The sequence below is a fragment of the Leucopleurus acutus genome (genome assembly GCF_964270905.1).
Source record: "Leucopleurus acutus genome assembly, chromosome: 2".
NCBI lineage: Eukaryota > Metazoa > Chordata > Mammalia > Artiodactyla > Delphinidae > Leucopleurus > Leucopleurus acutus.
In genome coordinates, this window is record NC_139143.1 from 183726877 (window position 1) to 183739765 (window position 12889).

The window sequence follows — 12889 nt, forward strand, 5'->3', positions numbered from 1 at the left end:
ACTTTCAAGTCTGTCTTCTGCACATACATGACACTCCTTGTGTCAAAGGGCTTTATTTGTGGGCTGGAAAAGAAAGGAACCTGTGGGTTTGGAGGAGGGGTAGAGAGTATAAAACACAGACCATGATTCCAAGGGCCACTCAGATCGGCTTGATTTAAAATTCTGGAAGTATGTGCAGCTGCCTGCTGTCTGGCAGGTCCGACGGTGTGGTGGGTCTCCACGTGATTCCACCTGTGCTGTGATGGGGTGGCAGTTCTCAGGAGTGTGGGACAGGCTGCAGGTGAGGGGGAGGCCCCGGAATCGCATGCTCCCGCTGAGACGTAGCACCAGAAGGTGGTCTGGGGTAGGAAGAAGTGTAAATGCTCTCCCTCCGGGTGGCCTCGGGTGATGGGAGCCATCTCTGCTTCAGCTGCTCGTAGAGTCCGTAGTTTGTAGGGGGAGCTGCAAGGCAAACCAGAGTCTGGGTGAACAGGGCTTAGAGGAGGAGGCTACTGTTGATGGGACAGGAGAATGGTTGGTTGGACCCTGCAGGTTCTCCCAGGCTGCCGTACCAGGGAGCTAGGCTGGCCGTGCACCAGAGGGGAGAAGGAGGCTTGCAGGAGGGTGGTGGTCCTGCCAGCGCCCCCCCCCCCCCAGAGCCTCAGGGTGTGGCCTGCTCCCTGTGTACCTAGGAGGGACCAAACACTGTGAGAAGCCTTGAAAAATTCAGCCCCATGACCTGATTGAAAGTGGCCCCATCAGTTCCTGGATAATAACTGCCCCACCCCAGCAGGGAAGGGAGCAGCGGGAGCTTGTGAGAGTGACCTTGAGAGAAACCCTTGCAAAGTAATGCGTTGTGACAAGCGCTCACTCTCCACAAAAAGATAAGTGCAAAGGATAGGGGCAGCTTGAAATGTAAATCAGATCAAGGCACTCTCCTGGTAAATCTGCTCAAAGTCTTGTTACTGAGGGAAGGACAAAGTCCACACTCCTTATTGTGGCCTGTGAGCCCCTACCTGGCCTTTCTCTACCCCTGCTTTGCAGCTTTGTCACTCGCTCTTGCTTCCCCTGGGATGTCCTCCCTCCAATTCCTGCACGGCTCCCTCCTTCTCAATTCAGTTATTTCCTCCAGAAAGACCGTCCTTTGTCATCCCATCCCAATGAGAATCAATATACCGGCCTCACTTTCTCTCCGCTACCCGTTTTCTTTTCTTCATACCACATATCCCGGTGCAGTGCACTGGATCTTACGTTATCTTATTCATTAATGATGTCTTCTGTGTCTCTTCGTGAGGGTGTCAATTCCCTGAGGGCAGGAATTCCTCCCTATCTGTCACTGCTGTGTCCCCAGATGCTACAATAGGGCATGGCACCTGGGGATTACTCAGTAGTATTTATGAAACGGATGATGGATCTGAGTGTGCAGTGATGCTGCGCCCCACCACCTGTGCTCCAGGTAAACATGGTGCTGCAGGTGACAGTTTCATCCCACAGCAACATCATCCAGCAACACAGGGAGAGGGCAGGTGGCCTGGAGGTAAATAGGACTCTTTCCCTATCTTCTCATTCTAATGCTTTTCTGGAGTCTGAGTCACCTGTGAGGTTCTTCCGCACCAGGTAGGCACACCTCAGCCCTATGCAGCTATGAACCCTTTAGAGCCCAATAAAGGAGGCGATCCCGAATTACAAAAATACCGGGAAGGGGGAAGTCAGCTTTCTCTGGGAGCCACAGCGACCTATGTCTATCCCACGTGCGGAGCTGGGGTAAGCTTGGGTTATAGTTATGCCGGTTGTAATGGTCGTCGTACGTGCTGATCAGATGGTGGCGCGAGGGCTCCTGGTGGTGGGTGATCAGGTGTTTGTACGGGAGCCCCTGGAAGGACAGACACAGGGCACATGTTACCAATCAGACGAAGGCATCCACCTGGCTGTGGCTGGAGACAGAATCTGCCCGCCATGGAGATCTGTGGTGCTGAAGGAGAGGGGGCCCCCATGGGAGTGTGGCTGCCTGAGCCCTGGGAGCCACCAACAGGAAACACACTTGTCTGCCCACCATGACACAGTTCACCTTCAAACACACATCCCACCTCAGCTGCAGTCAGCTCTCTGCGTGAGGAGCTCCCAGCCTATGCCAAGACAACTCATCCCGAGAACGAGCTAAGGGGATGCAGTAACATGAAAGTCAGGATACCCAGCTGAATAGGGGAGTCCGGGCCATCTCACTGCATGCCCTGGTGATCTGAAATTACCCCCTTTGATCTGTCTCAAGTCTCATCCTTCCAAGCGCCGATTTCCATGGCAAGTGAAGGATGTTAAGTGCCGAGCCTGACGTCTGCACCTTCTATTTCAATCAGTTACTATGGGAAGAGTCAGCGAATGCTCCGTAAATTGCCTTCTCCTGCAAAGGATTTATGTCTCCCTCAGCTGGCAACTCAGGGAGTGATTTCTTTGGTGGGGAGTTATTTACAGGGAGAAGAAAGCCGTGTTCTCCCGACTCTGGGACGTTTGCCTGAATCAGTGCTTTTCCTAAGAAAATCCTCTTGGCCCTAAAAGGGAATCCTAGAGGACTGGGCTGATTTACAGGGAAGATAATGTGGATTTCCATGCTCGTCCTCTTGTCTGGAGTCGCGGGGAGGTCTGTGCCTACTACAGCCCAAAAACACTGGCTGCGCCGAATATTTCAAGTGGTGGTTCCATGAATCCGTCAGATCACAAGGCCAGAAGGAGACACAGGGGGATGGGCACAGACATTAAGCAGGGGTTCCCAAGGTCCACATCACCAGATGTCTGGAGTATATTTCCAAGGTCAGGGAAAGCAAGTTGGAGGGGTTCTCAGCTATCTTGACCATACACACAAGATTTTTGTTTTGATCAGGTACGGTAAGCTGACAGACATAGAGACAACTGCCTTTGAAAGTTTATCACTTACAATTCCCAAGAGGAGGGGGCATGTCACATTGCACAGGACCACATGGGAAGCACAAGGGTCAGTCAGGAGGCAGAAGGACTGAAGATAGAACATGGCCCAGAGCCTTCGTTGTGCTTTCCAACAAAGGAATGGGCAAAGCAGGGTAGGCATGTTTGAGAAGTGTAGGATTGCACAGTTTGAATAAATTCAGGGTGTCTCTGGTTGTCACTGCCTGGGCCTGGAATGGGGAATATTGGCCTCGCATGTGAGCATTAGATAAAGGAGGTGATTGGAGGGATGGTCTCTGGATTGGTTGGTTTGCACCTGAAAGGCATGATGGCAGGCAAGTTGTTTACTGTCCCTAGGAATTAGCTAACCCTGGGAGGGGCAGCCTCTCCAGGATTAGCAAGACCCCTAAAATATCAAAGTAAAATACAGAAGATAAAAAACATGATTAAAACACCTGCCTAGGGGATAAAAACTCCGTTGATCCATGCTCAATTGGAAGAGCAGTTGCAGCATTTGCCAAAGGGAGGAGAGTAAAGTGGGGAGGGAGATGGAAATGGAGGCTGTCCCAGTAGGGGAGCACAGGATGAAGCACACAGAGGAGCCGACAGAACTGAAGCAGCAATGTGGAAGCGATGCTGTTTCCAGTGTCCTCAGCACACAAACAGGCTATTTGAACAGAATCCCTAGACACGAATATCCAGTTGCTGGGTTCTATTTTGTGTATGTGTTGGAGGAGGCATCTTGATTTTATCCAGGCTCTATGTGTGTGTGGTTATCCCTCATCAGGCTTTGTGATGGGACAACAAATGTCTTTAAGAAAGGGCACCAAGGGGCTTCCCTGGTGGCGCAGTGGTTGAGAGTCCGCCTGCCGATGCAGGGGACACGGGTTCGTGCTCCGGTCCGGGAAGATCCCACATGCCGCGGAGCGGCTGGCCCCGTGAGCCGTGGCCGCTGAGCCTGCGCATCCAGAGCCTGTGCTCCGCAACGGAAGAGGCCACAACAGTGAGAGGTCCACGTACCGCAAAAAAAAAAAAAAAAGGGCACCCAAGGTAAGCTAAATGCCTCATGTACATTGATGGTTAGGGGATGGTTAGGATTGTGGGTTCTAATTTTGACTTCCTTGTATTCAAATATGTTTGTGTCTCCAGTGCACACTGATGCTAATGGTTGGCAGCACCAAAGCATCAGCACGGTCCGAGGACCATGCAGTGCGACCCAGATATGACAGCACAAACCAGAGGTGCCATCATGGTCCAGGGATGCTAGCACAGAACTGAACATCTGGCACTGTTTATACTGACATGAATCCCCAAATGCAGAAGTTGAAGAGTCAACTCTGGCAGGTGGTGAAAAGGGATCTGAGGAGACTTTTTGCTTGATTTCTTGATTGCTGAGCAGCCCCCTGTTCAGTCCCTTACCGACAGGCTACACAGCTTCAGACAGGACACTCGCCACCCTTGGGCACATTTTATCTGAAAATGAGCGTGCTGAGCTGGACAATCCCTTGGGTCCCTTCCAGCTCTACAATGCTCCATTCTGAAGGATGTCCATCCCTCATTCTGTGCCTCCCTGCCCTCACCCTGAATTTAGGCAAAGATAGGGTTGTGTGGGGTGGGAGTGAGGGGACAGAAATCACCTCTATGAGCAGCAGGCTGGCAGAAGAAATAACTTGGGGGAACACCCAGATCATGGTGGGGACAGGGCATAGTTGTGCACCCAGTGGGTGAGCACCTACAAGCTTATTCTCTCCAGGCTGAACCTGGTGGGAAGTACCCATGAGAGTTGATATAGGCAGAGGCTTTCTCTCCTGTTCCTGGAAGGGCCAGGATCTCTGAGCCTCTGGAACACTCTCACCTAATTTGATAAATGTCTCTAATGCCTGGTCTTGGGCGTGGAAGGCATGTTCTGAGGTTGCAGTGCCCTGCTCCCTGTTCTGAAAGCCTGGAACACAGCCACACTCACAAACAGGCACCCAACAAGTGAGAGTGCACTGAACGGTCCTTGACTTTTCATACAAAAGAACAGGACGCTTGGGCATAGCTGCTACAAACACTGTCTGTTCAAACATCACCACCACTTAACTTTTGGAGTACTTTGTGTGACCCCTGACTACATTCACCTTAATTGAACACTTACCTTTGTTTGTTTCCCATATTCTTTGCCTGCACCCTGTTGGAAAAGTGTGAAGGAAGGGGGGAAATGGCCCAGGAAAGTACTGGGATACCAGCCAAGGGGAATGCTTGAGATTAGATTGACATCTGTCCACCCAGTAAATAAGGATAAGTGACATTGGCAGCCATCTGGCTCGGGAGGGTATTTAATGAGGTTACTCCTGAGTTTCTAAGAGGGAAATGGATCTAGAAAGAGTCTGGCTGTTAGTGTCTCCTGAGCATTGGGAGGGAGTCAGGCCTGAGTGGGGGGTCCCGAGCCCTCTTACCTCAACTCTCCTCTTGCTGTACCACCTGGAGGTCTGGTCCGGTTTGTGGCCTGGGAAGGGGATATACTCTTTTCTATAAATGGTCTGGGGTGTTTTCTCAGTGCCTTTGGTGAACTGAAAAAGACCAAATATTCAGGACAGTTTCTGTGATGCCCCTTCTCAAACTTCTGCTGCATCCCCTCAGCTCCCAACCATTGGAAGCTGGGCAGAAAAAGGGTAAATATGGACCCCGGGCATCCTGCACAACACAGGCTTAATTGTGCCCCGCTCCCTTCCAGTACTTGAAAAGGAGTGTGCTCAGGGACTTGGCAACCCCCAAGAGCCCTTGGGAAAGCTGTTTTGGTGTCATCTGACCATATCTCATGGTCACTCCTGTTTCTGTTCTCTCCTCTCTCTCCCTGCTCGACTCCTCCCTTTCTTTTTCTCCTTTGTTGCTCACTCTTCCCAACTCTACTCTTTCTTTCCCCCATTATATTACATTTTTGTGGTTGATTTTTTTTTGAAATTCATTGTGGTAAAATATGCTTAATAAAAGGTACCATTTTAACTATTTTTAAGTGTGTGGTTCAGTAGCATTAAGTACATTAACAGTGTTGTGCAACCACAACCACCCTCCATTTCCAGGAATTTTTCATCCTCTCAAACTGAAACTCTGTCCCCATTAAGCAACAGCTCCTCAATCTCCCCTCCCTCAGCCCCTGACAACCATCATTCTACTTTCTGTCTCTGTGAAGTTGACTACTCTATGTACCTCAGATAAGTGCAAGTATAGAGTATTTGTCTTTTGGTGACTGACTTATTTCACTTAGCATAGTGTCTTCAAGTTTTATCTACACGGTAGCATACGTCATAATTTTCTTTTAAAGACTGAGTGATATTCCATTGTATGTACATGCTCCATTTTGTTTATCCATTCATTCGTCATTGGATTACATCTACCTTTCAGTTCCTGTGAATAATGCTGCTGAGAACATGAATGTGCAAATATCTCTCTTCAAGATCCTGCTTTCACTCTGTTGATAGTGTTGATAGAGTTCTTTGATGCATAAAGTTTTTAATTTTGATGAAGTCCAATCTATCTATTTTTTTCTCTTGCTGCCTATGTTTTGGGTGTCATATCCAAGAAATCACTGCTAACTTCAAGGTCATGCAGCTTTTCTTCTATGTTTTCTTCTAAGAGTTTTATAGTTTTAGGTCTTGTATCTAGGTCTTTGATCCATTTTGAATTAATTTTTTAATATGGTGTGAGGTAAGGGTCCAACTTCATTCTTTTGCATGAGTATGATGTTAGCTGTGCTTTGTAACAATCTATTTTAAATTGATCCTGACTTGCCTTAACTCATTAATAAAAACTCCACTCCTTTAGAGTTCTGCCCTCTCCCATTTTATGTTATTGATGTTCCAAATTACATCTTGATCTACCATGTATGCACTAACATGGATTTTTAATTATTTTTATACACTTGGGTTTTTTTAATCATGTAGAAAATAGTGGAATTACAAACCAAAATTATAATAATAATGGTTTTTATATTTGTCTGTGTATTTATCTTTACCAGAGGTCTTCATGTTTTCATATGGCTTCAAGTTACTGTCTAGCATTTCTCCATTTCAACTTCAATGACTCCCATTAGCATGTCTTGTAGGGCAGCCCTAGTGGTAATGAACTCCCTCAGCTTTTGTTTATCTGGGAATGTTTTAATTCCTCCATTTTTGAAGTAGAGTTTTGCTGGCTAAAACAGTATTCTCAGTTGATAGTGGGGTGGGGGTTTTTGTTGTTACTATTTTTGACCCCTTTAAATATATCACTCCACTGCCTTCTGACCTGCAAGGTTTCTTTTGAGAAATCTAATGATAATCTTATTAGGGCTCCCTTGTATGTGATGATTCATTTTTCTCTTGCTTCTTTAAAGATGATCTCTTTTTCTTTGACTTTCAACAGTTTGATTATAATTGTCTCTGTGTGGGTCTCTTTGGGGATTATTTTATTTGATCTTCATTGAGCTTCTTGGATTTGTAGATCCATATCTTTTCTTCCAGTTTGGGAAGTTTTCAGCCATTATTTCTTCAAATAATCTCTCTGCCCCTTTCTCTCTCTCTTTTATCCCATAATCTGTATACTGGTCAGCTTGATGATGTCCCATAAGTCCTTGGGATCTGTTCACTTTTCTTATTCAGTTTTCTTTTTGCTCCCTGGACTCAGTAATTTCAAATGATCTGTCTTCAAGTTCTCTGATTCTTTCTTCTGCTTGTTCAAATCCACTGTTGAATGTCTCTAGTGAATTTTTTTTCAATTTAATTACTGAGTTTTTCAATTCCATTATTTTTGTTTGGTTCCTTTTTATAATTTCTCTTTCATTAATATTCTCATTTTGCCTGTATATTATTTTCCCGATTTCATTTAATTCTTTGTCCATATTTTCTTTTAGCTCTTTAAGCATATTTAAGACAGGTGGGGTTTTTTTAAATTCTTTTAAATTTATTTACTTTATTTATTTATTTTTGGTTGTGTTGGGTCTCAGTTGATGTTAGTTGGCTTTCTCTAGTTGCATCCAGCAGGAGCTACTCTTCATTGAGGTGCACAGGCTTCTCATTGTTGTGGCTTCTCTTATTGAGGAGTACGGGCTCTAGGCATGCGGGCTTCAGTAGTTGTGGCACACAGGCTCAGTAGTTGTGGCACACAGGCTTAGTTGCTCTGCAGCATGTGGGATCTTCCTGAACCAGGAATCAAACCCATGTCCCCTGCATTGGCAGGTGGACTCTTAACCACTGCACCACCAGGGAAGCCCCTAAGACAGGTTTTTTAAAGTTTTTCTCTGGTACTTCCATTGTCTGTGCTTCTTCAGGGACCATTTCTGCCACTTTATTTTCTTCCTTTTAGTGGGCCATCTTTTCCTATTTCTTTGTATGCCTTATGATTTTTTTGTTGAACACTGAGCACTTGAAAAAAACAGCCATCTCTCCTAGTCTTTGCAGACTGGCTCCACTCAAGGAAAGTTCTCCGCTAAGTAGCAGGGCATGTTCTGAGCCTTGGAATCAGCCAGGTATGAAGGTTTAAGTTCTTCTCAGGACTTTTCTGAACATGAGCATGCATCCTCCTTAGGCCTCTGTGTGTGTGTGTGTGTGTGTGTGTGTGTGTGTGTGCGCGCATGCATGCGCACACTTTTATTTCCCCTGTGTACATGGCTGCTTTAAAATGCCTTAATTATCTGAGGAGTCTCTTCCTGGCTTCTCAGAGCCTTCGATGTTCTGTTGCATTCCTCTACCTATAATTTCTTGCCCCCAGACATTTGCAAGTTTGTAGTCCCCTGGCAGCTTTCATTAACTGTGACCACTGCTGCTTTTCAAGCTCTTCCTAGCCTAAAATATGAACTACCCACTTTTCCCTGTCTGGTCTCTTGACTTAGGCAGAACAGAGACCAATCCCTCAGGCAGCTTCCAGACAGGTTACAATGTTGCTCCACTCCCTCTGGGTTCCAGGGAGGGAACTGGGAGCTGAGCCACTGCTTCCCCCACACTGCACCACACTGTGCTGGGGAGGGAATGCAGAAAGGGCAAGTAAAAATGCCATGGAATCTCCTACTATTTTGAATGTGGCTTTTTCTACTGGGCATTTGATTTTTTGCTATAGACTTTTGTTTTGCAGAGCTCCCATATAGTTGTTTCAGTTAGGCTATAGTTGCTTTTTAAGTGTTTCCATGAGAGAACAAGGAACCTGGAGCTTCTTAGTCTGCCATCTTTCTGACATCACTCCAACTCTGCTCTCTTTATGCAATCTCCTCTAGGTGTTGGACCAGTCCATAATATCCCTGGGTACTGCCTTGCCCACAGGAGCCTGAAGGGACTGCTCACCCAGTCCTTCTTGCCCTTGGATTACACACCCCTACTCCCTAAACAAAGCCAAGTGCAGTCAGGGCTAAAAATGGCCAAAAGCCACATCTGACCAGAGGGGTCGTAAATGTTCATGTTCCCCCATGAAAACAGCCTTTTCCAGTTCTCAGAAATCACCATCAACCTTCCCCGCACTTGCATCAAAGCTGCCAATTCTATCTCACCCTCTTTCCCTTGCCTATTTTCCAAGAAGACGTGAGGATGTCTAGACGTCTCTGTAGAAATTTAAGTGGGTCAGTCTTGATTGCCACGAATGAAGATATTCTATTTTAAGTACGTCAATTCAGGCAAAGTATTTTGTGATGACCTTTAAGGTACATGGGAACACCAAAAGCCCATTTGTTCTGTTTTGAAAGTGAAAGCTGAAATGCACAGGCAGGGCAAGGTTGCATAACAGGTGCCAGAGAACAGCAGTTCATCCCTGGACATCAACACAAGGAGTGTCAAGCCTGCCTTGGCAGGTAACACATCCTGGGAAGGGCCAGCCCAGGGAGAGCAGACATTCTTCAAATCAAGGTGCAGTGGAATTAGGGACAGGGAACACTGGATGCCTAGAAACACTCCACTGAATATGGAACTGCAAGGCACAACCATATTGACACCTGCGCTATGAGGTTTTCAAGATGTAATAGGGACCTTGATGATTGCTTGAACGTAACTCCTCTATGTATAGCACAGTGCCACCTTCTTAAGATGCAGTCGCCTATGGCCCTTTGAAAATAATAATGTCCTAACTCCTCCCTCTCCCTAGCAGGTCTCCCTCTGAGCCCTCTGTCCACCTCCTTTTTTCTTACCATCTTCCTCTCCTCCAACCAGTTTCCAGTGAGCACTCTGGTTGAATACTTGGCCTCAATCTTCCAGCTCGGAGTGGAGAATGACTGTGGACTTACTGCAGTAAGAAACTGCATGGTAAGGATTTGCCCCAAGCTTCTCTGACTTAACACAGTTTAAGGTTTCGGGGGTGGGAGATGTTATGAAGTTGCTGAGTTTGGGATGCCTTTTTTTTTCTTTTCATCAGTCAAAAGGAGTGGTAGTAGATGAAACTCTACTAACTTCACAGAATAAAAGGGCCTTGAGAGTCCACTTTCAGCCTCCAGGGAGAGGTGATGTGATCTTGGATTCCCTACTGTTGACTGTCTCCATGGTGATAGACTCTGAGTATAAATACTCTCCTTAAGGGGGCAGCTGATTCTTCAGGAGCAAAATTGACACCCCAAAAGCAAATCAAACCAACAACAATCGCCACAAAAGCAGGAGGCAGAAGGACCTGGTTTCTATGTCACCACCTGATAAAAGGCATCATCTTTGCTGCATTTTTACAACTAGAACGAGTTGAGATGATGACATTCTACTGCTTAATGAGTGCTGATGTGCTAGGCCCATACTGAGACTTTTACATGTACTCACTTGTTTAATCCTCAGAGCAGCTCTATGAAGCAGGTGCCAATGACTGTACCCATTTTATGGATGAGGACACTGAAGCAAGGAGGGATTAAGTAGCTGCCTCCAGTCACACATGCGGAGAGCTGGGATTTAAATCCACTCTGATTCAGGTCTAAACCACTGGACTCTACTCACTGCCCATCTGCCCCTTTGCCTAAGGGGCTTGAGGAAGAATCCTATCTTTGTGGTCAAACTAATAAATATTGTTCATTCAGATCATCTCCATTCATTCATTCCAGAGTCATTCTAGCAAGCATATGCCACATCCTTGGCACTGAGCTGGGGCTACAATACATCAGTGGCTAGACCAGGGCCCCATCCCTATAGAGCTCAGTCTAATGGGATAAAGACCATGATCTTGCTTATTCATTAAGCCAAAAAATCAGGAACCACCTAGATATCTATCAGCAGAGAGCTGATTGTGACACATCATATAAAAAAATACCCTGTAGCTGTTAAAAAATGCTGACATAGGAAGATGCCTGCAATATATGGTTAAGTTAAAGAAGCAGTACACTGTAGTCTTGCTTGCCACAAATGAAGACATTCCATTTCAAAAAAGCAATTCAGAGAAAGTGTTTTCCAATGGCTTTTAAACAAAAATAGAGGAACTCCAGGAAATTATTTGTTCCATATTGAAACTAATTATGTGGCAGGGAAAGGACATGGAAGATAGAGCAGAGCAAACTTCTATTTGGCAGGTACCATAGTCTGGGCAAGTCTTGAGCCAGGAAGATGGGCTATCCTTTCAATCAAAACCCAAGAGAGCTACGTGTTCTGTATAATTCCATTTTTTTAAACTTTTTATTGTAAAATGTAACACAAACATGAAAAATTACTTTAAAAATAAATGTACAGAAAAAATGAATTCTAGTATACAAAACCCCACCAGCATGTCGGTCAAGAAATAAAACATTCCCAGCACCCCAGAAGTGTTCCCATATGCCTTCTTCCACTCCAACCTGACTTCTGTGGCAATCTCTTCCTTGATTTTCTGTATATGCTTAGCACCAAAGGATGCATTCCTAAACACTCAAGCTTAGTATTGCCTGATTGTGGACTTTAAATGGAATCCTCTAGCATGTATTCATCTGAGTCTGAATTCTGTTCCTCAATATGGTTAATGCTTTTAAGAATCATCCATGTTGCATGTTGCTGTGGTTCCTAAATACTTTTGGACACAGAACATGTCTCCTAGTAGCCAGATATAGCCATTTCTCTAGGGCACTGTTTCTCAAAATTTCTAGTCTCTTAAAAACTATTGAGGACCCAAAGGGCTTTTTAAAATGTGGATTATATTAGTGGTCTGGAGCCAGATTGTACCAGTTCGTGAGAGCCAACACTACATTCTGTAGTCATGTTGGTAGCTTGAAATCAGTCATGACAGGAATATTACACCACAGAACTGCCCGACCCAATGAATTATATTATATATTAATTAGTGTTTATTAATTTATAAGTAACAACAAACTTTCAATCTGTTGTAATATGTTGTTTTGTTTAAAGGAGAAAATCAGTCTCACATAGATATGTAGTTAGAAGAAAGAGAAATATTTTACTAGCCTTTGCAGTTAATCATGGATATTCTTTGCTACTACACCAAAACTCAACAAGTGGCAGTTTTTAAAGTTTAGTTGCAGTGTGGAATCTGAAACTATTCAGTGAACTCTTTGAGCCCTATTACGTTAAAATCCACTGATTGGGGCTTCCCTGGTGGCGCAGTGGTTGAGAGTCCGACTGCCCGACACAGGGGACGCGGGTTCGTGCCCCGATCCAGGAGGATCCCGCGTGCCACGGAGCGGCTGGGCCCGTGGGCCGTGGCCACTGGGCCTGCGCGTCCGGAGCCTGTGCTCCGCGACGGGAGAGGCCGCAACAGTGAGAGGCCCGCGTATTGCAAAAAAAACAATCCACTGATTGATCTTGTGCTTTGGATAGATCTTTAACCCATTTGTAATTTTGTAACATCATGGTGGTCATTTGGAAAAGATAATTTTACTGAGCAGATCTTCCAAATGTTGACGTTTCATTATACTATATCCCAAAATAATCACATTTGCTAATATCCCTACTGATATCATCAGAAAAGCATCTATTAGGAAGTTGACAAGCTCACAGTGGTAGATACGGGCTTTCCAAAATTCTAGTTTTAGCTTGAAAGCTCAAAATTTTTGTCATTGGCAACAACTACTGACCATTGTTTTCCTTGAAGTGACAGCCTTCCA

The 12889-nt window shown here is 45.5% G+C and overlaps 1 protein-coding gene across 1 annotated transcript; it reads right to left on the bottom strand.

Moving 5' to 3' along the window:
- Positions 1-256: 256 nt before the first annotated feature.
- On the bottom strand, positions 257-10132 carry CFAP107 (cilia and flagella associated protein 107; the record flags this gene model as incomplete). The annotated part of the gene is made up of 4 exons (XM_082860144.1): positions 257-441; positions 1675-1852; positions 5334-5447; positions 10019-10132. 4 exons carry the CDS (start codon positions 10130-10132, stop codon positions 257-259), a joined length of 591 nt encoding a protein of 196 aa, XP_082716270.1.
- Between the last annotated feature and the right edge of the window lie 2757 nt (positions 10133-12889).